Source organism: Anolis sagrei, chromosome 5, assembly GCF_037176765.1.
Source record: "Anolis sagrei isolate rAnoSag1 chromosome 5, rAnoSag1.mat, whole genome shotgun sequence".
Lineage (NCBI taxonomy): Eukaryota > Metazoa > Chordata > Lepidosauria > Squamata > Dactyloidae > Anolis > Anolis sagrei.
The window spans coordinates 78,902,253-78,929,183 of NC_090025.1; the positions used below are offsets into that span (position 1 = coordinate 78,902,253).

General features: G+C 42.0%; 1 protein-coding gene across 3 annotated transcripts in view; it reads left to right on the forward strand.

Moving 5' to 3' along the window:
• The first annotated feature begins 4,666 nt into the window (after positions 1 to 4,666).
• Positions 4,667 to 26,931, forward strand: part of BEND4 (BEN domain containing 4) — a 31,162-nt gene continuing 8,897 nt past the window's right edge. Inside the window, exons 1-3 of one of the 3 annotated variants that reach the window (XM_060778458.2) lie at positions 4,667 to 5,294; positions 23,800 to 24,363; positions 26,563 to 26,714. In XM_060778458.2, the coding sequence (XP_060634441.2) occupies positions 4,823 to 5,294; positions 23,800 to 24,363; positions 26,563 to 26,714 (1,188 nt within the window). In that variant the 5' untranslated portion in view covers positions 4,667 to 4,822. The remainder of the gene's footprint in view (positions 5,295 to 23,799; positions 24,364 to 26,562; positions 26,715 to 26,931) is intronic. The other 2 variants (XM_060778456.2, XM_060778457.2) reach the window with 2 other exon arrangements.

Here is a 26,931-nt window from a genome sequence, read left to right on the forward strand (position 1 = left end):
GCCAGGTTGAAGTGAATTAGGGAAAATCAGAAACGACAACCAGCTTGAAATACCAGCCAGCCAGATAGAAATAAAAATGTTTAGTGTTGAGGCAACAAAACAACATATTATAGTCATAGCTTTATCTTTTTTTTTCTTTCAGACTTGGACAGATTCTGAAATCTTACCAGAGTGTAAATAGTGCCTGGTCTCACATTGAATTTGAAGCTTTGATGAATGGCTCTGTCTGAAGGCTTTAGTGAGGGATGAAAATGGAAGTGTGCAATCAAACCACAGGTAAGTCCCACTGAGCTCAGTGCTAAGAATTTTAAGCCCAGGCTTGTGTTTGCTTAGCAGCAGGGTTGCCACTCAGGGCTTTATCAGTACCTTGGTGCAAAGATGGTTGATAGTATTACTTTGATAGTTTAAAAAGTCAATTGTCTGCAGTGTTCCAGTGTGAGTAGAATTGAAGTTTCATGACTATCTGATTAAGAGAGACCAAGACACCATCTCGTACTACCCTCTCACTTGCTTGTGCCCACTGAATTTAGTGGCCTTTCTTGCAGTAGTTGGGGAAGGATGGATTTTCCACCACCACAACAAAATATTATTGGTTGCTATCCCTCTTGTAATACAAACTATTCTGAAGTGGCTTCATCTTGAATGGATAATTGTGATCTATTTGGGCCCACTCCTGTGGAGATAAAAGCCTAAATTCAGGGTGGGAAAAATGTAGCCTCCAGATGTTGTTAAACTGTAGCTCTCATCCTCCTTTGCAATTTGTTATGTTGGATAAGGTTTATAGGAGTTGCAGTCCAACTTCTGGAGGGCCACCGGTTTCCTACCACCAGTCTAAATTAAATGGCTTATCCCAACTAGTTACTAAACCAATAGCTAAAAATTACACAATCCTTGTTGATACCATGAGTGTGCTTTAGTTGAGACTAGCAGTTGGATTTAGATCTAAAACTTTAGGGGTAAGTTGGTTTGTTGGGCTACATTTATGGAATTCCCTCTGGATGGTTGGAGCTAGATGGGTATCCTATCCTAATGTCCACTTGCAATTCAGAATTTACAACAACATTGCTGGTGGTCTGAGGCCTTAGAAACCCATGGGAAAGTCACAATTGATCTTTCAGTTTCAGAAATATTTTGTGAAGAAAGCTTATCAAGAAAATACTTTTGACTGGTCTAACAGGGTAGCCTTAAGCCTGAAACTACTTAAATGCATGCAACAATTTCACTCCAAATATCCTATCCTATCCAATTTGTCATCGATCCACTCTTTTGGGCTTTATGCAAATCTACAATTTGCCCAAATATATGATCCTATGCTTTTCTTTTCCATTTCTGGCTGAACAGCTTAACCATTGGTTCGTCCCATTGAGTACGAGGTCTGCTTATGGTATCTTGGTATCCATTTCATTAGTCGAAATGTCCATCAGTTGTCTTTTCTTCGTGCTATATGTCCTGCCCATATTCTTTTTGTCTCATAGATTTCATTGATCACGTCACGTACTCCACTTCTTTGATGCAGCTCTTTATTGCTGACTTTGTCTGCTACTGTCATGCCACACACTCTAAATCACTCTACATAAAACAATATAAAATCTTCCCCAGTCTTCTCAGGCTTGAAAGCCAAAGAGTCAGCTGGTCTTCCTAGCCAAATAGCTACCAGTTCCACAGGCGAGCAAAGGTCTGGAATTAGACTTTGCAAAGCCAAAGGCTTTACTGTAATATTGATAAATTATAGCAATGAACTGCTGGTGGCTAAGACAGGAAAGGGGGAGACAGAGAGGAAAGACCTGTGACACACAATGGATATATGGAAGTATTCTGTCTAAAAGGCTAGAGAAGGGCGGGTGATTTAGTGTGTTTAGGTTTTTTCCTATTAAAACTGTGTATCATTTATCTAAAACTAGAAGTATTTTTGATTTCGGATTTTATTCATTTTTAAATGGATTTTAATACCTTTATTTGCCCTTAATATCCACTGGGGTTTGGTTCCAGGACCCCTCATGGATACAAAACTGCATAGATTCTCAAGTCCAATTACAGGCCATCCCCAAGTTCCAAACATCTGACCTACAGTTGATTCATAGTTAAGGACAAGGCAGAGACAACAGGAAGAGAGAGAAATCTATTGCTAGGAAAGAAAATTCACTCCTGAAAGAGTTAAAATGGGGAAAAGGTGTCTTCAGTTATGTTTATCACTGCTCCTTGTTTCCACAACAAGCCAAATTTTTCAAAATCCAATTCTCACAGGGACAGAAAGTGAAGTGAAATCTTCCAAATAGGAGCACAGACAGCAAAATGAGCACCACAGGAATGTGAGACCCAGGTCTAAACACAGTACTCATTTATGTTTCATATGCACTATATGCATAGAGCCTGAAGGGACATTTATACACAATAGTGTTGATACTTTTGTGCTTGAAATCAAGTTGCACCCAGTGAACTGTCAGAAAGCAAAGCTGTAAACTCTTCTAGCCACCAGTTTGGGAGTATTTTGGGATGCTCAGCCAGTCAACACTTCCCCTTCAGTGCCTTTTTTTATTTATTGTGTCAGAAACAAATTAAGAATACAGTTGTAACGTATAAAAAAGACCACAAAGTTAAAAATTTGACATTATGCTACATTTCCTTTGACCAGTAGCTGGCCACTTGAAGTGCCTTTGGTGTCGCTATAAGAAGATCCTCCATTGTACATGTGGCAGGGCTCAGACTGCATCGTAGTAAGTGGTCTGCAGTTTGCTCTTTTTCACACTCACATGTTTTGGACTCCACTTTGTAGCCCCATTTCTTAAGACTGGCTATGTATTTCGTGGTACCAGAGCACCTGATATTGGGACATTCCTTCCTTCTCACTTTGTGGCCTTTTCTGAAAAAAAGAGGCTTTCTGAGGGTGGCGCAATCTTCCTTGTGTCTGGCTAATTTTTAAAAAAAGTTTGCGGAAAAAGAAAGCCGAACCCATAGGAAACCTATTCTCTCTTAGTTTACTTTCCTTCTTTCTTTCCTTCCTTCTTTCCTTCCTTTCTTTCTGCACACCTCCCCTGAGGCCACTGATTCACCATCTCTCTTCAGGCCTGGAGGGACCTGACATGCCTGGCCTACAGAATGAGAAACAAAGAGCCCTTCCACATCGCCATATAACCCAAAATATCAAGGCAGATCATCCACAATATCTGCTTTGAACTGGAGCCCTTCCATATAGCTAAATAAAACTTCACATTATCTGCTTTGAACTGAGTCCACAGTGTGGACTCAGATAATCCAGTTCAAAGCAGGTATGTGGCTGTGTGGAAGGACAAAATCTGCTTAGAACTGAGTTATCTGGGGGCCCTTCCACACAGCCACATAATCCAGAATATCAAGGCAGAAAATCCCACAATGTCTGCTTTGAACTGGGTTATCTGAGTCCACACTGCCATATATCCCAGTTCAAAGCAGATAGTTAGAGATTTTATTCAGCTGTGTGGAAGGGGCCTGAGTTCTCACTCAGATAATATGGGATTTTCTGCCTTGATATCCTGGGATACAGAGCTGTGTGGAAGGGCCCTGAGTCCTGTGTTATCTGAGTCCACACTGCCATATAATCTAGTTCAATGTGGATTTTATGCAGCTGTGTGGAAGGCGCCTCAGATATTCCAGTTCAAAGCAGATATTGTGGGTTATCTGCCTTGGTATTCTGGGGCCCCTTCCACCCAGCTGAATACTATTCCACAATCTATAACGAAGTCTTTGAGAGCCGCCAGGGCCACTGAAGGCCCTTCCACACAGCCATATAACACAGAATATGAAGGCAGAAAATCCCACAATATTTGCTTTGAACTGGGTTATCTGAAGCCCCTTCCACACAGCTGAACAAAATTCCACATTATCTGCGTTGAACTGGAATATATGGCAGTGTGGACTCATATCGTTGTGTCCACATTGTCCATATTGTTGTTCAGTCACTTCCGACTCTTCCTGACCTCATGGACCCACGCACAGAGCTCCGTCGGCCGTCATCACCCCCAGCTCCTTCAGAGTCAAGTCAGTCACTTCAAGGATATACATCCATCTTGCCTTTGGTTGGCCACTCTTCCTTTTTCCTTCCATTGTCCCCAGCATCATTGTCTTCTCTAAGCTTTCCTGTCTCCTCATGATGTGGCCAAAGTACTTCATCTTTGCCTTGATATTCTGGGTTACAGGGCTGTGTGGAAGGGTCCCAAGTGTGGACTTAGATAACCCAGTTCAAAGCAGATATTGTGGTTTTTTCTGCCTTGACATTCTGGGTTCTAGGGCTGTGTGGAAGGGCCCTCAGCAGTCCTGGTGGCTCTCAAAGACTTGGTTATTGATTGGACAAGCTTTATTTAGAAAGCGTGAAGGAGGCAGTACATGGGTTAGATAAAGACGACGCCGTCGAGTTGGGCCGGACTTTCTCTCAGGGCAACAGACAGCGAGGTCTTTCCTCAAGAGGGAAAGCGCGGGACTTGTGAAATGTTGCACGGGTTGCACCTGCCCCGATGAGGCGCTCAGCCCCCCCCCCAACTCCCCCTCCCCCTTTCGCCTTCGAGCAGCGCCTCGAGCGCAATCAACGGCCACTGCTGTCCTCCCCTCCCCTTTCTCCCCGCGACCCCGCCTCCCCACCCCGGGCCGTTCCCATTAGCGGCCGGGGGCTCCCCGCCTGGCGCTCTCCCTCCAGGCATTGGCGGGGCCGCTTGTCAATCACACGCCAGCCTCCCTCTGTCTCGCGCTCTCCCCCTCCCCTCCCCTTCCAATCTCCCTCAGCGCCGCGCGGCGGGACTCTCTCAGGAGGCGCGCGGAGCCACCATCGCTTTCGGAGGAGAAGGAGGAAGAGATGCTGATGGAGGAGGAGATGCAGGCGGCGGCGGGGGCGGCGGAGGAGGGGGGCCCCATCGTGGCCAAGATCTACAAGCAGCAGCGCAGCCCCTACAGCGTCCTCAAGACCTTCCCCAGCAGCCGGCGGCCGGCCCTGGGCAGGCGCTACGAGCGACCCACCCTGGTGGAGATCCCGCAGGTCAGGGCGCAGCAGCAGCAGCAGCACCATGCCTCCTTCCAGCCCCTGCCGCCCGTCGCCTCCTCCTCCTCGTCCCTCGGCGAGCACCAGCTCCCTTACCACGCGCACGGCGCCTTCCCCGGAGGAGGCCGGGGCTCGCGGACGCAGCTGAGGCACCAGGCGGCTCCCGCGCCCTCCTCCTCCTCCTCCTCCTCGGCCAGGTTCAGCCACGGCCACCAGGGGGCGGCAAGTAGCAGCAGCAGCAGTGGCAGCAGCAGCACTGAGGGAGGCGGCAGCCTGGAGCTCAGCGCAGGTACAGGGAGCAACTTTTCTTAGGTGTGAGAAGCAACGCTGCCCTCCCCAAGCCTTATTATTGTTTGCCACCAATCCTGTCTTGCTCCCCCATTTAACTTTGTATGCCTCCATTCCTCCCCCCCCCTTTTAATTTTGTAGGCCACAATTTCTTCTCCCTCCCCCTTTAATTTTGTATGCCACCATTTCTCTCTTTGAAGCACTCCTGAGCATGTGCAAAGGGCAAGTGATTTTTTTTCCACTTTTCGACTTGAGAAACTGCAACTGGTGTTGAGAGAATTGGCCATCTGCAAAGATGTTGCCCAGGGGACGCCCAAATGTTTGATGTTTTACCATCCCTGTGGGAGGCTTCTCTCATGCCCCTGCATGGGGAGCTAGAGCTGACAAAGGGAGCGCAACCCACTCTCCCCGGATTCAAACTGCTGCCCTGTCACCATTTTTCTCTTTCTTTCCCCCTTTAATTTTGTATGCCACCCAGGCCTGAGTGAAAGAGGGTCTAGCCTAGCAAACCTTTTGTATCGTTACCCCAGTACCCCCATGCATATGGGATATATTGAGTATGGTGATCAGGTCATGATATGAATAAACATAACAGTTTAAATAATGCACCAGTAAGGCCTTTTTGCGAACCACCATGAGAATTTCAGCCGCCCCCCCCTCCCCCGGCTACATGCCTGATGCCACCATTTCTTTCTTTGAAACATGTGCAAAGGGCAAGAGTGATTTTTTTCTGTGTCAGGAGCCACTTGAGAAATTGCAAGTTGCTTCTGGTGTGAGAGAATTGGCTGTCTACAAGGATGTTGCCCAGGGGACGCCCAGATGTTTTACCATCCTATGGGAGGCTTCTCTCATGTCCCCACATGAGAAGTTGGAGCTGAGAGATGGGAGCTCTCCCTGCTCCCCGGATTTGAACCTCCCACCTTTTAGTCAGCACTCCTGCTGGCACAATAGTTTAACCCATTGCGCCACCGGGGGCTATTATGGGTCGTATAAACACCCAGATGTTTTACCATCCTTGTGGGAGGCTTCTCTCATGTCCCCTCATGGGGAACTGGAGCTGACAGAGGGAGCTCAACGCGCTTTCCCCCCGGATTCGAACTGCAGACCTGTCACCATTTCTCTCTTTAAAACTCCCCTGCAAAGGGCAATCATGATAAAACTATTATAACACGATTTTTGTGTTTGGGTTATCAATGCCATTACCTAATTGTTCCTGTCATTAAAACCATAGGAAAAGTTAACTGCCAAAATGTTTTTGTGGGAGTGGCATCCTACAGCAGACTTTGCTCTAGTTTTTCAATGAATATCTCAACTGGGTTGCTGTGAGTTTTTTTAGGGGGCCCTGGTGGTGCAGTGGGTTAAACTGCTGAACTTGCTGACCGAAAGTTTGGCAGTTTGAATCCAGAGAGCAGGGTGAGCGCCTGCTGTTAGCCCCAGCTTCTGCCAACCTAGCAGTTCGAAAACATGCAACTGTGAGTCGATCAATAAGTACCACTCCAGTGCGAAGGTAACAGCACCCCATGCGGTCATGCTGGTCACATGACCTTGGAGGTGTCTATGGCTTAGAAATGGAGATGAGCTCCACCACCCAGAGTTGGACACGACTAAACTTAATATCAGGGGAAACCTTTACCTCACAATGTTCAGACAAGGTTCTTTCCCACTGTAGACATTCCACAGATATATATACATTTCAACTGCTTCAGGGCCCTTCCATGCAGCCATATAACCCAGAATATCAAGGCAGAAAATCCCACATTAACTGCTTTGAACTGGGATATATGGCAGTGTGGACTCAGATAACCCAGTCCTAAGCAGATATTGTGGGATTTCCTACCTTGAGATTCTGGGTTATATGGCTGGTTGGAAGAGCCCAGAAAAGGTTGCTCCAGATGCAGGCAAACCGTCAGGAGAAAATGCTACTGGAACTTGGCCATACAGCCTGAAAACACTCACTGTAACCCAGTGATTCCAGCCACAAAAACCTTCGACAACACAATATCTGAACCAATTTGACAACGTGTGTGACAGCCACAAAAACAGACGTTTCTGGACCATAAAGATGGCATTCAAATTAGTATTGCACAATTAAACAGGAAATGACACTTTCAAACCAGGAACAGATTTTTTTTCTTCAAAATGTTTTACACAGCTTGTGCAGGGTCTCTAATAATGACATTTTGTTTCAGTTTTATATACAACAGATGTGATAAATGTATTTTTGGACACTGTATAAGTGCCCCTGAACATGTGCAGAGGGCATGAGTGATAATACACTTGTGTAGGGTCTCTAAAAATTACCTTTCCTTTCAGTTTTATTTACAACAGATGGGATAAAGGTATTTTTTGGACACTGTATAAGTTCCTCTGAGCAAGAGTGATAATATGCTTGTGTAGGGTCTCTAAAAATTACAATTTTTTTTCAGCATTATGTAAAGCAGATATGGTAAATATGTTTTCTTGTTTGCCATATAAGTGCTCTTGATCTCACGAAGAGGGAAGACTAGTAACATGCTTTGTTTAGGGTGTTCAAAAATCACAGTTCCAAATTCAGTTTTATATACCACAGACATGGTAAAGAGCATATGTTTCAACTCTTACGTACAATTAGACATAGTAAAGGTATTTCTGGACACTATGTAAGTGCCCTTGAAGATATGCAGAGAGCAAACTGATAACATTTGTGCATGGTGTCCAAAAATCATATCTCCAATTAAAAATGGTAAAGATAGCTTTTAGACACTGTGTGTTTGCAGAGTGTTCAAGGCACTCAATATATGTTGTTTTGGCAATGTGATTGTCCTGTAAAGTTGCCTAGGTTTCGGCATCCCTGAGTATGTATGGAGGATAACACGATTGTTCATAGTGTCCAAAAATTATCTTCGCTATTTGGAAATGATAAAGGTATTTTTCAGACACCGTGCATTTGCAGAGCACTCAAGGTGCTCAGCATGCATTGTTTTGATAATAGGACTGCGTTGAGGTTTGTGATTTGGTTATGGGTTGAGCACATTGTTGGTGAGGGGGTGCTGAGTGGAATGGTTGGTTCGTGGATGAAGAGATTTGAACCAGAGGCGCACACACACAAGCAACTCTCATGAGGATTTGATTGTGTCCAGCCTCACACATCTTGTAGGGAATCTGTCTCGAAATTGACAGCTGCTGAACAGTGTACTCTACAACTGTGGAAATAGAGGAAAGGCTCAGAGAATTTGGATGAGACTATTTCACATGTTACATTTTTTATACTTGTCCAGAAAAATAGCAAAGTTCCCAAAAGGTTGAGTTTAGAAACTATTGGAAAAACAGGTCTGTTGAGCTTCGGTTTCTGTTGTTAGGATTTAGCTCTGGATTGTTTGTATGGAAGAAAAAAAAAGGCACAAGCATTTTATTCTTGTCTCTGAATAACTGTAGTACCGTCCCTGATCCTGGACGAACACCATCTCTTGTTGAATTACGGACATAAATCTTCATAAATTTCAACCTCACAGGCAAGAATGAATAATTTTACCATTTTACTGTTTTCCCTCTGTGAGAAAGTCATTGAAACTATTCACAATTCAGAACTTGCTCTCTGCAAAAAAATTTTTAAAAAATCTTTGTTTTTTTGTGCAGGAAATACCATTTTCTGCCTATTTTAAAAATAATAAACCATCATGTTCATTTTTTTGACGCAGAATACGTGCTGCCATACTAAATATGTAATCTGTCTAAGATTCTCCTCATCAGGGTTTCCCAACACTTGAGAAAACTCATTTTGTAAATGTGAATATTTTCAAGGACTCTTTCCATCTCTATTTGGCCACAGAAGACCCAGATCTGCTCTTTGGAGTTTGGCTACTTGTTTCCAGCTACCACTCCAAAGGTGAGAAATGTGTTTGTGAAAGGAGTATTGACTGTGGCAACAGGTCTCGCTATTGGTTTCATTCCAAGGGAGAACAGCTGTAGATCTCCAGATGTTTTTCATCTGCACTTTTCTTCAGACTTGTCCAATAGCGAGACATTCAGCAAATTGGATTAAAAAAACCCTTCAGTCCCAAAGGCACTGATCTTTAATGTGTAGATCAGGTGTGTGGTGTCTACCGGCAATCCTCTCCTCACAGTGGCCTTCTGACAAAATCCTGGTTGCTGACAAAGTTTCTGCTACTCCATGGGGTTGCTCATAGCCTTTGCCAAGAACTGAGCTGGCCCTACAATTAGATAGAGGGAAGCGACCTTCTATGGGGCAGAGACTGAAGTAGCAGAATGGGTAAAGCTATATGTTGCAAAGTGCCTGTTGTGCTAAGGGTAATGCTGTCCTTATTTTGATGTTTAAATAAGTTTCCTGAAGTCATCTCCTCCTAATTTTGCTGTATGTCCACCCAACAACCCATTGACAAAGTATTTTCAGTAGTAGAACACCCCAGATAAAATGGTGTCTAAGGATTTGCAGTTTGGTACCAGAAGAGGACTAGAAAAGATGGAAGAGAGCAGCTGCTGTGCCGAAAGGTTCTCGTGCATTCTCTGTTCGTTCCATCGAGACTGGACCTTTGCTGTGGGGAAAACAGGTTTAATTACTGCAGGAATTTCCTAAACCCTTACCAAAATGGGGTGCCTCTAACCTTTATTTATTTATTTACTATATACTATATTTCTATACTGCCATTCTCAGCCCAGGGGCGACTGATGGCGGTTTACAGAATGGCACAATTCGATGCCCATAACAATATAAAAATAGCTAAAACATAGATAAAATTCACTACATAATAACATCAATAAAAACATCATAAAACAATAAATCCTCATTTCATTACCAAATAATGGGCTTTGCTAACCTCCCTCTCCTCCACCACAGGGATTACCCCACAATATGAGCAGCACTGGGAAAAAGCTGAAGGGTACATCACTGGATTGTCCTTGAAGGAGCTGGGGGTGGTGACAGCCAACAGGGAGCTCTGGCGTGGGCTGGTCCATGAGGTCATGAAGAGTCAGATACGACTGAACAAATGGACAACAATAAAACATCAGCATGTTGCCTTCAGCATTTATGTTGCTCATTGAGACCCCTGGAATATCCTGTGATGTAAATCTCAGTCCCAGATTGACTAGATGTACTGAATTGTGGGACTTCCATTGTCATTGATTTACTATGTTCTCATAATTCGATGGGTTTGATAAGAACTGGTAATTGGACATATGCTCTTATGATTATATAAAGTTTCCTGTCTCACTGAGTCTGGTCATTGCTCCTCTGATCCAGTACACATTCACACTCGCTGTGATTTGTGCCAGATCTGGGCTTGATGCTTCTGCAAATGGAGTTTGTGTGAAACACATATCCCCATGTGTCTTCTCCAATCCACTTTGACAGACATATCACACAGTAGAAGCTCTATGAAGCTTTTCCTTGAATGGGGATCAGAGATTTTGCAGCTTACATACTTTGCACATGAAAGGAAAGAGTGTCACATTCTGGTTTCTCCACTTGGATCTGATTAGGGTAAGAAGTTATACTAGGAGAAGTTATACTAGGTGAGGATAGACCAACACTTTCCAGCCTGGCTCCTCCAGATGAATTGGGCTGTGGGAATTGTAGCACAAACCATCTGAAGAATGCCAAGCTGGAAAAGGTTGAGCTAGGAAGTACTGAGCAATAGAGCCAGTAGTATCACTCAGTATAATGCTATATCATGTGTTATTTTTTTTCCATTGGGCACATTCCCCCAAGAAGGATTGTTACTTCCTGTTTTTCAAGAAAATTGATTTTTAAAAGTGTGATTAGAAAGAAAAAGGAGCAAGAGGTAGAGGTACATAGGATATGAATGTGAGCTAAGCATATACGTTCATATAAGCGGATTGTATTACTGAGAATTCTTATGAAGTTTATATCTATAAAATATACAGTCAGGAATAGTTAAAATAGTGAAATCTTCTAATGGGTGTATGTTTATGTATCCAACCTAGATATATGTGTCTTTTAGTAACAGTAAAACTATGCAGGATCCAACCATCTCGTATTGTAGCTTTTGTACAAACTCTTACTCTCATTAGGTTGATTTTTTTAAAAAATCCACCTGTAAACAAAAGTGCTTTAGTAAAAGCTCTTCTCATAGCTGCCTTGTGATCAAGATTATTGATGCAACCTAATCTTTTAAAAGGGAGAGAGCCACATACAGGCAGCCTCCAAGTTACAAACAAGATAGGTTCTGTAGGTTTGTTCTTAAGTTGAATTTTTATGTAAGTCAAAACAGGTACATTTCTTAAGTGTAATTCCAGCCAAATATATGTAATTTTAGCTTTGGATAGCATAGGGAAGCCCCGTTGTGTTTGTTTTGTTATCTGTGCCATTGTTCAGAAGATTTCACCTCACTTTCTGTCTCTGTGAGAATTGGATTTTGAAAAATTTGGCTTGTTGTGGAAACAAGGAGCAGTGATAAAATTTCACTGAAGACACCTTTTCTCCATGATAACTCTGTCAGGGGTGAATTTCCCTTCTTAGGGGTAAATTTCTCTCACGTCCTGTTGTCTCACCTCTGGTCTTAACCATGAGTCATGTGTAAATCAGATGTTTGTAAGTCAGGGACTACCTGTACTTGCTTCTTCAATCAGGTGAAAAAAGACAGTACAGGAATAACCATTAGAATGACAAGTCATTCTCCAGTGACTAGTACAGACCCTAGACACAGACTGCAAACATGAAACAGATGAACACAAAATAAAAGTGCCGAGCAATACGTGTGGGTTGGTGGTGATGAGATTGAATTGAAGACAAAATCAAAATATTTCTGCATCTGAAGGTATAACCTACAAAGATGTTAAATGCCTCCCCCTCCCTTTCTTCTTCATCTATTGATGGCTTGGCATTGGAGCTCACGCAGTTCTTGATATGCAGCCTAAATTTGGCACGAGGAAATGGGAAATTGCATCTTTAAGCAGACTACAATCAAAAATGAATTACAATAAATCCTATATAATTGCATAGGTCATTCTCTTTAATGAGATTTTATTAACCTGACTGTCAAGCTTTTGAGTCAGGCAGATATTTTATCTTCTTCAACTGATAAAAGTGTCAGCTATAAACCACCGTATAAATATTCATAAATCTACACATCTGTGGCAGCCTATCAGCATCATTCTTTTGGACATTAAAAGCATTCTAATTACTTTCTGTCTAGCAGAGCTGAAAGACTGCCTGTTATAGTATGTGCTTGGCAGGCATGATTGCTTTTGTTTGCCATCACAAATAGCTGCATCCCTGTTTTATATACAGAGGGTCCAAGGAAATACTCTGAGTTTGACTGAACAGGCTGCATACTGAGAGACAACCATCTGGTTTTGATAGAACTGGGCATCTTGACTCATTCGTCTATTCTGACATATCCTTTGCTTATTTATTTATTTAGAAGAACAGGGGAAGGGGGGAGGAAATGGGAGGCTGCATCGGTAGCTTCTCCCCCTCCCCCATTTAGCAAATGCATTTTTAAAAAATGGCTGCTTCCATCCAGTTTGCTTGGAAGCACCAAATCCCCCCCCCCCCCCAAATGTGTAGACAAGATAAAGAATGGGAACAAGTCCCTTTTTCACTACCCATTGCCTGACCTCCCCCCCCCCCCCAAACAGGATTGCGGAGCAGTCCTATGAAAGGTGAATGCTTATCTTGATGTTTGTCTGTTATCAAATCACCTCTCAGATTAGAAAATGTCTCCGTTTGACTGTCTTGTCCACATGGCTATATGTTATGAATATATAGAGCACCCAATGTTGGGAAATGATACCATGCAGAAATGTGCTCCACTGTGCTATGAGAACTTGTGCCGAGAGTCTGTTATGGGTTAATGGGGGGGGGGGGTATAGTCCACACGTGTGAAACACAAGGCCCGCAGGCTGAATCCGACCCACCACATCATTTAATATGGCCCACGAGGCTTTCAATGTCAGGGCAACATAGTTACAGTTACACTGTCTTACAATTATAAACAGCCCTTTGAAAGCAATCATAAGGCTGATGTGGCCCTCAGGGAATATGAGTTTGACACCCCTGGGCTAAGGCCATCTGAATGTGCATATAGAGGTATGCCCTAATTTCCTCATAATGCTTTGCATGTGGTAAGAGGATGCATAAATATCCAAGTCTTACATTCATCCCATGTGGAGCCAGTATTCTGTAGACCTGTAGAAAGAAGAATGCTGATTTGACAATATTCCATGATATGTTGTTTAGACAGAAATAGTTGTTGCTAAATGTATTTTTAGGGTATATCTACACTACCTACTTCACTTTAGGTTAAGTCACTCTCTCTCAGAAGAACCATAGCTTAAGAGACCCAAATCATTCCTATCACTGTGACCAAACTAGTTCTCCTACAACTCTTTGTTGAAGAAAACCTCAACAGTTTAATATGTTTAAAAATGATGTGTATGTTTTTGTGTTTGTGTGGAGGTGCTTTCAGGTTCCAAGCACGTTTCAGTATCCCACACATTTTCATGCTTTCATCAATACCTGCAGATTCAATAATATACATACATACATACATACATACATACATACTTTATTTAAAGGAAGAAGCCTTTGAAAAGTACATAATTTGGATTTTTATTCTCTTCTTCTCTGTCCTGAAAGCTCTGAGATGCCTGTGTTCACAGCTTCTCTTCCATATTCAAATCATTTGCAGAACAGTTCTTTCATATTTTGTAATTATCTGTGGCTGTGATGTCTTCGAGCAAATACGGATTGTTTGGGTGAAAAAGAGAGATTATGATATTGTTTCATTGTCAAAACACCCATGCTGCAAAGACAGAGGTGGAATGTCCTTCAGAAGACATTTAACTGTCTGGTAAATATGATTGGATACAGAGTGTTACTGCTTTATTGGTCTAGGAGAATGAAAGGTATACACAAGTCAGAGGTAGGCAAAGGTGTCTGGGAAAGTAGCGGCAAAATAGCAGCACAGCAGCTAAATGCTGAAATCGCTGCTGTGTATCAAAACATTTTTCATACTTTTTTGTCTTCGTGTGTCTGAGATACATTTCAGCATCACGGGGTTGTTTTGTTCTTTGGGTGAAATTAGAAGGAAGAATGAGGGGTATGCAAATTGAGGCTTATTAACATTGCAAATATTTAAATCAGTTCAGTCGAGTACTTACCTTATCACAAAACTGTAGTTGGCATCAAACCATTGGTCTGCAGGGAAAGCAGTCATTGTTATGCAGGGTGAAGGGATAAGGAGACAGTGATTTTGAAACTGAGGTGACTTTTAGGGTCCCTTTGAGGTGAAAGATTAGTGCTCAGATCTGAAGAATTCAGTACAATTCCCCTGACTTCTGCTTGTTCAAAGTGGTAGATTGCAGCCATGTCTGTAATTCACCGAATTCTCCTTTTTCTGTATATTTTTTATTAATGTAAGAGTTCACCATAACAACCAAACAACAGCACGCGACATATTGCAAACCATACACACATCCAAAACCTATATCCCACACCAGATAGCCCCACTTCCCTACACCCATGTACCTTTCAGCATGACTTCTGTTACTAATGCTCTGTAAGACCTTTAAGCCTATATATTTATCCTTGTTCATATTCTAATCATAAATTCCTAATGGAGTTCCTCTATGTCACTGACTCTCTATTGGGATATGCAATGACCAGCTTTCACTTTTCCAAAGAGTCCTCATTACTTTTGTTCCTCCTATCATTGGTTAATTTGGCCATTAGTATATATTTCTGCATTCTTTTCCTCCAGTCCTTCTTAGTTAATATTTTTCCCCTTTCCAGTCGTTGACTATAGTTAATCTTGCATCGGCAAAGCTATATTGATATATTTTTTCTTTTGATTATTGTTTTCTCTATATAGACCTAATAGGCACAATCCTGGGCTAAATATTGTTAGGTAGTATTTTATTTGTCTCCTTAATTACCTTATCCCAAAATGCCTGTATGATCTCACAGGTCCACTACATAGGGAAGAATGTCCTTTTCTGCTTCTTACACTTCCAGAAAATTCCTTGTTGTGATTTATCTATTTTTGTCAATGTTGCCGGCTGATATAGCATCTATAAAGCATTTTATATAGACTCTCCCTAATTGATCCAGATAGCATAAATTTGAATCCTTTGTTCCATAGGTATTCCCAGTTGTCTAATTCTATTGGTTTCCTGGATCCTTGGCCCATGATATCATTAGAGTCTTGACTCAGTTGTATTTCTTGTTATAGTTTAATATGTATTTATATAATCTGGAGATTAACCCTGTGTTTCCCTTTTCCCATATTCTTTACAATTCTGTTTTTTTTTTTTACTTGCGAATCCCCCTTCACATCTTTTTAAAATCTTTCATACAATTGATGATGGCTAAACCAATTGCAGCCATTACTGTAATGCACTGAATTCTCCTTTTTCATCTTCCACCATCTCCAGGAAAATCTTTGGTAATATTACAGTATTTAATTGGTTTTATGTGCATAGACTCTGGGCCCTTCCAAGCAGGCCCTATATCCCAGGATCTGATCCCAGGTTTTCTGATTTAAACCGGAGTATATGTGTCCGTGCTGCCAGATAATCTGGGATAAACAGAAAACCTGGGATCAGATCCTGAGATATACGGCTTTCTGGAAGCGCCCCTGGGTATTTTGGAGGGAAGAAAGAAATGGTCCACTACTTTTCAATTTGCACATGTTGGATTTTCAATGTATGGGTCCCATTCAAATATTACATGAAATTGCTGTGTGATTCATTGGACCATAGATTTTCCCATCACCTGGATACAAGATTGTTCCCCTTAGATTGTAAACTGCACTGATAATTTTGTGTTTTAATTTGTATATTGTCTCATGGACTATTTGAATCTCTTCTGTTTCTTGTTTTTGCAATGACCCACAGTAAGTAAGTCATTTTCATGTCTGCTTCTGAACAGGGGCAGCTCAGTCTTGTAAAACTTTCACATCAGAGAAATATAACTGTAATGGAGCAATACAGCTTACATCTTTTATTTTTATGTGTTGCCTAATTTTATGTCCTGCATTTTCCTCCGTGAATCCAAAGCAATGTACATGATTAGTTTTATCCTGACAACAATCCTTCTAGAACATTGCTATACAGCCCGAAAAACCTACAACAAGCCAGTGATTCCGGCCACGAAAGCCTTCAGCAATACATATCCTGTTAGATTGGTTGGGCTGAAAGAGGATATGGCCCAATGTCACATTGTGAGTTTCATAGCTCAGCGGAGATTTGTATTAGGATCACTAAGTCTGTCGCACCTCAGGCTAGCTTCACCTTGCTCAGAACACCACACACACCAAGGCTGTAGGTTTTGTTGTTTATTAAAGAAAAGGCAAAGTCTTAAACACAAAAGTAAAGTTGCAAAAGTTCAATGGCCAAACAAAGTCTTAAATTCAAAGGCAGAGTTTCCAAAGTCCAAAGACAAATAACATGAAGCATAATCCATAAGCATTGATCAAACAAGATTCCATGGCAGCATGACAGAGTCCCAGGAAGCCAAGATCCAAATCAAAGTCCCAAGAAGCCAGAAGCATTGCCCAAAAGCCTAGGCAATTCCAAGAAGTTATCAGGGTGTTCACTGAAGTTGCACTGACGAAAGGTTGTCTTCAATCAGCTCACTAAATATACTTTCCCAGCATGAAAGCATTCCTTTGACCTTTAACCTCTCTCTTGTTTGCAAGCCTTGTACTACGGCGAACCCTGAATTGCAAACAATCCTCCCTACCTAGATCTGCAGAGCCTTCAAGGTTGAATAACTCATTATCTTGGAGCTGGGAATCGCCAGACTGAGAATCAGCAGACAGAGCGCTCTCAGGCTGGCTCGACTCCTCCACCTGCACCTGTGAAGTTTTACTAAGATCAGAAACATCTTCTAAGACAACATCCCTTCCCATGGGAAACCGGAACTCCTCGTCTTCAGCATCAACGTCGTCTGTATCAACAATAGGAACATGTTCAGGAATCTGAAACCCATCATCCTCTTCCTGCTCTTCCTGAGGCTCCAGCTGAGCCACAACAAAGTCCTCCTCCAACTCTCTTAAAACTGCCCCATTCTGACTTTTCCCTATCACATAAAAGGAGATGAAAAGTGAAGTATCCTTTGAACCAGGCCTGAAAGCTCATAGATGTAATTGATATATTGACTGACCTTCTCCTGTATTGTTACATATCTCTTCTGCATGACCGTGAATGAAGTTATTGAATCCTATCCTTTAATAATAATATTGAGTGGGTTTTTTTATCAGGCCTGCAACTAAATCTTCAAAAATTACTAGCCTGTGAAACAAATGCAAACACACCAACCTGTCTTCCCATGGGTGTACACTAATATAAGTAGGAAATCCTTGTACCTTATGTTAAATGTTGAGAGATTAGAAATTGTGAAAGCATGGTAAATGTTAGAAGATCTTTTGGAACAGAAGTCAATAAACAGGGTGCTGGCGTTAGCACTATCAGAAAAACGAACATATAAAATGTTAGCAAGAGGAAATGGATGAGGTAACTTTGAAAAAATTTAGAAGACCTTAAATATGTTACTTTTGTGATTTCTGTATTTAAATTACCGTCTGACCAAACATAATATTCTAAATATTAAGAACAATGTGCAACCCATTTGAAGGTGATTTAGACCTATAGTGATAGACAGCTATATATAGGCTTATTAACTAACTAACTATAGATATAGATATATAGATGTAGATATATAGAGAGATACACACACATATATAGGCTTATTAATTAAGATTGTGGGGGGAGGGGTCGGAGGGGGAAGAGAAATATGAGTATTATGTCTATAAGGCATGGACTATTGGTAATGAGAGAAGTTTAAAATTAAAAAAGCAAAAGAAAAGCTACCTCCCTGTGAGAGAAGATAGAAGTACAATTTCATCCAACTTTGAAAAGTGTCCTTGCCTAGAGGCAAAGGGAAGAGACAGAGCTCCAAGGGAAGAGACGTAGCTCAGTGGTACATGCTCTGTGTGCAAAGATTCCCTCTGCTCTCCAGATAGGGCAGGAAAAATTCTTTGCCTGCAACTTGTAGAATTGTGGCCTAAATAAGGGGTAGGAACTGTGCCTTTTGCAGGACAGATGTGATCAGAGGTTCAGTGCAGCCTTTTGGATCCCCCCAATTTATTTATTTATTTACTTACTTTGCTTATATACCGCTGTTCTCAGCCCAGGGGCGACTCACAGTGGTGTACAACATAGGAACAACAAAATTCAAGACATAGTATAAAAACAATTCTGGCCCCAGAGTGGCCGTTGGTGCTGGGGGAGGGGCGCTGATGTCACAGGGGACAAGATGGCAACGTCCTCCTGGCTCCCCTTCTTTATTCTGGCCCCAGAGTGACTGTTGGTGTTGGGGGAGGGGCGCTCATGTCACAGGGGACAAGATGGCAACGTCCTCCTGGCTCCCCTTCTTTATTCTGGCCCCAGAGTGGCCGTTGGTGCTGGGGGAGGGGCGCTGATGTCACAGGGGACAAGATGGCAACGTCCTCCTGGCTCCCCTTCTTTATTCTGGCCCCAGAGTGACCGTTGGTGTTGGGGGAGGGGCGCTGATGTCACAGGGAACAAGATGGCAACGTCCTCCTGGCTCCCCTTCTTTATTCTGGCCTCCCCATAATTTTGGCCCATGTTCCCTACATTTTCAAATGTAAAAACATTTCTTGTCACTCCAAAACACTTTAATGTTGTATTGTGATGGGGCTAAGCCCAAACAGTGCAATAAAACAAAAATCCCAAATTGAACTAGGAGCCATTTACATTCTTCCAAGATTGAGTCTTTGACATTATACTACAGCCTTTCAGAGGGGGCCAAAATAAGACAGTGTATAGCATGCCCATTTTCACCCTAGACCAATGATTTGAATAAATGTAAGGCCCCACTTACATGCTATATAATCCACATACTACCTGCTTTAAACCAGATTATATGAGTTTACACTGTCATATAATCCAGTCTCAAGCAGATAACCTGCATTCAGAAACTGGATTATATGGGAGTGTAGATGAGGGGGTGGGGCTTAAACAATTTCTTGTAATTTTCTCCAAATTCTTTCTTACTACATGAGGAATGATCAGTACTGTGATATGTAGACCTCTCCAAGGTTCAAATGCCTTCACTCAACATATCCCAGAAACACAGACATTTCTGCTCTCTAGAGCAGTGGTTCTCAACCTGGGGGTCCCCAGATGTTTTTGGCCTACAACTCCCAGAAATCGCAGCCAGTTTACCAGCTGTTAGGATTTCTGGGAGTTGTAGGCCAAAAACATCTGGGGACCCCAGGTTGAGAATCACTGCTCTAGAGTATTCTAGTTGAAAAAGGTAAACCCCCCCCCCCCCAAAAAAAAAAGCTCTAGAATTGTTGGTTATCTAACAGATACCTGGATTATGGAAGAAATTGAATCAGGACAATGGGAAGGGATTTAATCTTTCCCCTGCCACAGTGCCAATTAGAATGTCCAATTGGAGACTAGGGCTCCTTCTACAGTGCCATATAAAACTCAGATTATTTGCTTTGAACTTGATTATATGGCAGTGTAGAAGGGGCCTAAAACATAATGGCATTTTGGTGCCATCATTTTGTCTTGTCTTCCAGCATGGGGACCAAGTTGCAGTTGGTCCCCATGTTAAATGAGATTCTCCATCCTTGTCCTACAACATCCATCAGGAGGGAACTTTGAGGTCCTATTTGTGAGAAAGTATCTTTGAACCAGAACACAGTATGCAGGCATGTAAAGTGAACACAGCATCCTTTCTGTTTTCCTTGTAAGCTTTTATGTCCACACAAATTTTGACAGCATTGGGAGATTAGGAGCATTTATCCAGTATCCAGTTGAGGCTAAGATCTGAAAGACTTCAGTATACATAACACTTCTGAAGCTATGGGAGCCTGTTCTAGTTCCACTTGGTTCCCTATGTCATACATGCTGCTAGCATTCTCCAGGACAACAAGAGTGTTCATTAAACTTACCAAGCTGCTTGTATTTAACATAAGGGTTGAAAAGTTTTACCTTTCTGATGTTTTTGACTTCAAGTTCCATAGGCCCTGAACAACATTGCCTCTGGTAAAGGTTCGATGAGACCTGTGGTTCTAGATGTCTGGAGGGTCAAAGGTTTCTCATATTCTTTTTAAAGTCTTGCCATTTCAGTGACTTACAATGACCTCTTATTGTCCTCTCAAGCCTCCATACCAGTGTTTCCCACATGTTGGTCTTTCAGATGTTTTGGACTTCGGCTCCCAGCATTCCTGACTATTGGCAATACTTGAAATCCAAAACAACCGGAGGATTAACGTTTGGTAATGTGTACCTATGCATGCCATTTTAAAGCAGACGTCCTCAAACTGCGGCCCTCCAGCTGTTAGGGCTTCTGGGAGTTGAGGCCCAAAGAAGCTTGTTCAATTGTCTGGATTTCTGCGAGTTGAAGACCCAAACAGCTGGAGGGCCACAATTTGAGGATGCCTGTTCTAAAGGCTTCCAACAATTTAAGCTCTTTGTTGGACAAATCATGTATTGTTTGTAACTGTCCTCCTTTAATGTATGAGAAATTTGTCGCAGTCCATTTCATTGGGCACATCTACACTGACCACTTAACGTGAAGGAGATCTAGATCAGCTCCATAGCAGCTAAGGAAGGATAAACGCACTTTAACCAAACTTGCTGGCTACCCTGAATTATGGCCCATAATTGAAGAAATCCACAGCTTTGGGCCCATGTGAACAGTTGGGCCAGTACTGAGACCGAACTGGCAACACCTGTTTAAACTGCCAAGCTATGAATCACTGGGTGTCACTTAACATCCTAAGGTGTTCTCCATGTTGCAGCAGCCTCTAAATGCGATGTGGGTCCTGCCAGTCAGCCTTTCCCTGCAAGGACTGAGGAGATAGAGTGATTGGGGAAGGGAAGGGGAGAGTAGAGGTAGTCCTTCACTTTTCCCCTCTCTCGTTGCCCCAGCCAACTGGCAGGACTGTGCTGCACAACTGGTGCGAAATGGAGAATGGAAGAGAATGGCAAGGTTATTTGTCTGCAGAAGCCAGGAAGGTCATTCTATAAACAATCCCAGTGCTGATATGGCATACGCCAGACTGCATCAGTCCTGGGTAACAACATCCTTGCCTGGTAAAAGAAGAAAGGAGTCAGTATGGCAATATCTTCATGCTAATTTTGTCTTCTCCTGATTTTAAAATGTAGTAAGCTATTTAAATTTATGCCATCAGAAGTGGATCATTCCTGTCACCCTGGGAAAATGATAATGCTTAACACAATGTTCAATACCATTTCAGGTCTTCATTCATATCTCACTTGTCAGTAGGGGAGGTGGCAAAAGAATACAAAAAGAGGGGAACTTCTGAAAACTTTGGATCATCCTGATTAAAATGCGCACAGTAAATACAGCTTTGGGTCTAGAATCTGATTAGAGGATTAAAACGAATGAAAAACTGCTGTGTATTTGAATTACAAAGTTCCAATCAATATCTTCCTTTGATATTTTTCAAAAGAGAAATGGAATGAGTGAATAATGAGGGAAGGCAACCTTATATTGAGGCTTCCGCTGCTATTTAAACTTTCATGATTCTTTTATCACCTAATCAGAATGTAAGCAATGGTGTGTTTAGAACTGTGACTCCTATAGCAGGTTGCTTCCATGTAATGTGGTCGGGCCTATCTGTCTTTTATCTTGTGGACATTAGTTATCTGACTGAACAGTATACCAAGAACAGGTGCTAGTAAAACAAAGCAGAGATGGGAAGATGCACTGCAGGCTTTTGTTGTAATATCTTGAAGGAAATTGCAGTATCATCTTTGGAATATATGATGTGGGAGATGTATCCCCACATCATATTGGGCTGAGGATGTTGGGCTGAGGATGTTTGTTTCCTTTAATTTATTGAAAAGGTCCAGGTATACAATCAAGTAGCAAAGCAAAACTAATAATTAACTGAGTAGAACAAGAAGTTGTGCAATTTTTTTTGGATATATGAATTGATTTTACAGCAAGTATATTTGCCAGCCAGATGCTGAGACTTGTGTCAATTTCTTCTGATACTCAAGGCTCAAAAACATTTTCTCAAAATGTTACCAACTCTGTAGGTGACCTATGTAGGAAAGAGTCATTATTTGCAAATACAAAAAAAATGCTGTCTCTCAAACATTAGCAAAAATATCCCATTTGTCTGTACTACTTGTTGTCTTGGATTTTCCCATGACATGATGGTGATGCTCAAGAATACATCAGACCTAACATATCTGAATAGAAACTTCAGATACCTTGCTTTTTAAGCCATTTCCCCTCACTCCAGGTAGAGACTACCTGATCCAAACATTTCAGTAGAAAAACTTGCATTATTTCATTAACTATTCCATTCACTTCATAAGATCCCAATAGCCATTTATTTTCCAAGGCACAATATTGAAGGCATTCCTTCTATGTTCCCGGTGGGCATATCAAAGGATGTCTCTCTTGCAGTTTCATCTACTGGGCATGCTTTTAACAGTCAATAGGGTCTTTAAGTGTAGCCTGGAATCTTGTTTGTCAGTTAAGATGCCAGACATGGTTATGATGCCATGCTTTGGACATGGTAAATGCTTCATATTCTCAATTGCAATTGTGGCACTATTGCTATGGCTGCAGATGCCCCTAAAACCCAACTATTTACTCTTTTATAATACGTTTTAATATGTGTATTTTATAGAATGTTTACAGTGACCATGTGTTTTAACTATACTGTAACCAGCAAGAGTGTCAGGAGATAAGTGAAATAAATCAGAGCAAGGCTTCTTTGAGCAGAGGTGCCTTATATGGGGGAAGAGGGCCACTTCCTAATCGGGCGAGTTGTACTTAATGTCTTGCATCCATGCACTGCCTTGTCATTAAGAGCACACTCCCAGCTGCTAGTTCAGCTTCAGGGCAGAAATAGAGATTTAAACCCAAGCCTTCTGTCCACACTGCACCTTGTTGACTTTATTGAGTGGGTTGTGAATATTTGGCCAGCCTTCCAGAAGACCCATGCAGCTGGACCCATTCTCATGGCTACATCATTCAAATCAGATTGGGGGGAGCAATGGGCCCGCAGTTGTCATCAGCCCTAGCCAACGTAAATACAATGGTAAGGAGTTCCGAAAGTGTGGTTGTAAATCATCTGAAGGGTTTCACATTGTCTATCCCTAATTTAAACAGGGATGTACAGGTGAAACCCTTCAAATTTACAACAACACTTTCTCCAAACTGTATAGGTGAAGTAATATTACTAATAAAGGAATAGTTTCCACATGGGCCAGGAGCAGTGGCTTCCAAAATTATCCGCCCCCCCCCCCCCCCAGATGTTGCTGGACTGTATTTTTCACAAGCCCTGGCCATTAATACAAGAATAGTAATATGTCACAATGTTTTTATTTTTCTTATTAAAAAATGTACATGTGTGTGTTTAGATACAATCCATTTCTCATGCCCACTGCCTAGTTCAATATTATGACTGGTGACTGGCTCTGTTATGAGTTTCTGTGATTCGTCTCTTCTTCTGTTTCAGAGAGCCGTATGATTCTGGATGCCTTTGCCCAGCAGTGCAGTCGAGTTCTTAGTCTTTTAAACTGTGGTGGAAAACTTCTGGACAACAATCGCTCTCAAGCGCTGGCGTCCTGTGTAAAACAAGAGAGCATGAGCTTTAATGAAAGACCAGAGCAGTGCCAGCTTGGGAAAATGGTCCATAGTCAGACATCAGACAACTTAGATCTAGATTTGCAGTACATGCACAAGAAGCAGCAAACCTCTGCTTTTCTGCGAGTATTTACTGACTCTCTTCAAAACTACTTGCTTTCTGGAAGTTTTCCATCTCAAAACACTTCCTCCATGAGTGATTTTGGACATTTGGGAGATGTGGATCCGCTTTCAACCTCTCCAGTGCACACTTTAGGTGGATGGACATCCCCAGCGACATCTGAATCTCATGGTCACCCATCATCATCTACACTTCCTGAGGAGGAAGAGGAGGAAGAGGAAGGTTACTGTCCACGGTGTCAGGAGCTGGAGCAGGAGGTAATTTCATTGCAACAAGAAAACGAAGAACTCCGACGAAAAATGGAGAGCATTCCAGGTAATCTCATATAGGCAGGAGAAACTGTAGGTACATGAAATGTAAAACCCAGTGATTACCATCTACTGCCTTGGGTATCATATGGGGGAAAAGGCAAAATTTAAATAAATACAGATGTAATAAAATGAATAAATACAATACCGTTAACCAAAATGGGACTTTGGTTGAGACAAGTATATTAAAAGGTCAAGGCCACCATGTGAAATGTGTGGCACTAAAGTCAGAGTTTGGAAATACTCCTTCTTTAGACTACAGCTCCCACAGTCTCCTAGGGTTTGAAATGACTTGAAGACACACAACAACCACAATCCTAACTTGACTGTCTCAGCTGCCAAAAAAAAAAAATCTTCCAATTGAAATACTGCTAAACTTATATTGCCTAAAATTGTTCATCATTTTGTATTGTTCTTCCTTGGTTTTTTATTTTATTTTTATTTTATTTTGCATTACAAATAAGTTATGTGCATTGTGCATAGGAATTGGTTCATGCTTTTTTCAAACTACTGTACAGTCAGGCTTCCCAATAGTCTGAGGGACTCTGCTTAAAAAGTTTGAGGACCTTTGTCTTACATTCCAGTATAAGTTGGTTTTCCCTCACATCTTCTTCATTAACAAATAGGCCAGCCTACCTTTTCCTGCCCCTAGCTGCTTTTTTATCTGGGAATTATAGAAGGTCGCATTCATCATCTTTGAACATGTCAGCTGAAGGATGTCAGACATTAGTTCTCCCAAAATAGACATTTCACTACATTTGATTAAATGGATTAAATAATCAACAAAAGATTGAGCCACAACAAATGTGTTGGTCTGTATTATTTTCCTGTAGTGTTGCTGTAACTTCTTATCCCTTGAGTTAGAAGCTTAGTGCCCACAGGTTGCCAGAAGAAAGGTATTGTTACCTATAATAATATTTGGTAACTAATTCAGTGGAACTATGTGCCTCCATATTCTCCTAACATTTTCCAGGGATTTGAATCCCAGTAGTGCCGCATCCCAGCAACCCTCTACATCTGCTTCAATTTTCTCTCCGGTCTTCTGCCTATTCCTGCATTGAAGAGTTGTTCTGTATTGTGATTGTGTTCCCACCAGTTGCTTTGGCAATGATGCAGACGGTTTGTCTCCTATGTACTTATTCTCAGTAGTTCAGTGCTCCTCCTGGTAGCAGAAAGGAATGTGCTGTCTTGGAGGACTACTCACCCAGTCTAACATGTAGTACTTGGCAGGGGCCATAACCCACGCAAACCTAGCACCTTGCCAGTCTGCTGCATTTTTAATAGTTGAAGGATCTTTCGAGCTTATGTGACTTTGCCCTCATTCCACATTCTGCCTGATGAATCTTATGGTGGCTAGCAATCAGGTGATGGGTTTTAAAAAGTGAAATAGCCTGCAAGGAGAGACTGTGCTCAGCACTATAATGTACAGAGAGGAGAAAGTGAATTTCCCTCCTCAGGTGCTATCTTGATAAAAATAATTCTGCCCTTGGTGCCAGTGATAGTTGGGAAGGGGGTTTGCAGCTCAGGAGAAAACTTTTACACTCATATGCCTGGTATTTCCATTTTAAAAAAATAACATTGTAGTTTTGTTGTTATCAAGAACTGTTGAGAGGTAGTTAGTTTGGGATGGTGGCATAGGAATTGAAATAAGTTCTATACAATCAAAATCAGACATACGTTAATCCACCTCCCCTTAGTATTGCGTGGCTAACTGCATTCGAACAGATACTACACCAGCACTGCACAAACTCTATTCAGAATAGCAACATTGCAGTACTCATGCTAGTGAGTGAGTGCCATTGAGTAATGCTCAATACATGGTACACAGCTGCAAGGTATGCCAGCTACAACCCTAGGCTTGACCCAGATCTGTGTCATTCCCGTCACCTCTTTTAAAGGGGAAGGCTGTGTTCTCTTGTCTTTTCCTTCTCATCCCAGTAATGCATGTGCTTTTAAATATCTCTTGCATCTTCCAAGGAAAATGTTTCTAATTTTTCAAAAATCCTGGGAAGGAGAGTGAGACTGCTCAGCTTTGGGCATCTTCACCCAAGATCTGTTAAGGCCAACAGAGAGAGGAAGGAAAGGAGGGAGATGGCCTAATTTCTGCAGATTTATTCTTTCTGAAAAGGAGGTTTAGCTTGCTAAGAACTTCTGCTTTCAATAATAAGCAGCATGTGTACAGTCATGTGTTTTGTCTTCCCTACAGTGCCCTGCCAGACTGTTTTAGATTACTTGAAGATGGTGCTTCAACATCATAACCAGCTCATGATTCCACAGCCAGTGGAGCAGCCTGCAGAGGTAGTGTGGATGATGAGGAGAAGGAGGATGATGAGAAGTGCCTTTCGATTGGATGCTTCAGTGAGCACATGAGTACCGGGGGGAAAGGCAATACGTGCTGGATGAAAATGACCGAGGGATCCTTTCTGAGTGCTGCTTGGAGTTCAAATCTCCACCATTGTAATTCCATTGTGCCAGCTGTGCAGTGCAGCTTGAAAAAAGCAAAAACGAAACAGTCAGTGCCTTCCTAGACATTGATGTCCTGAAGGATTATGACAACTGTTTCTTTTTCTGGCTA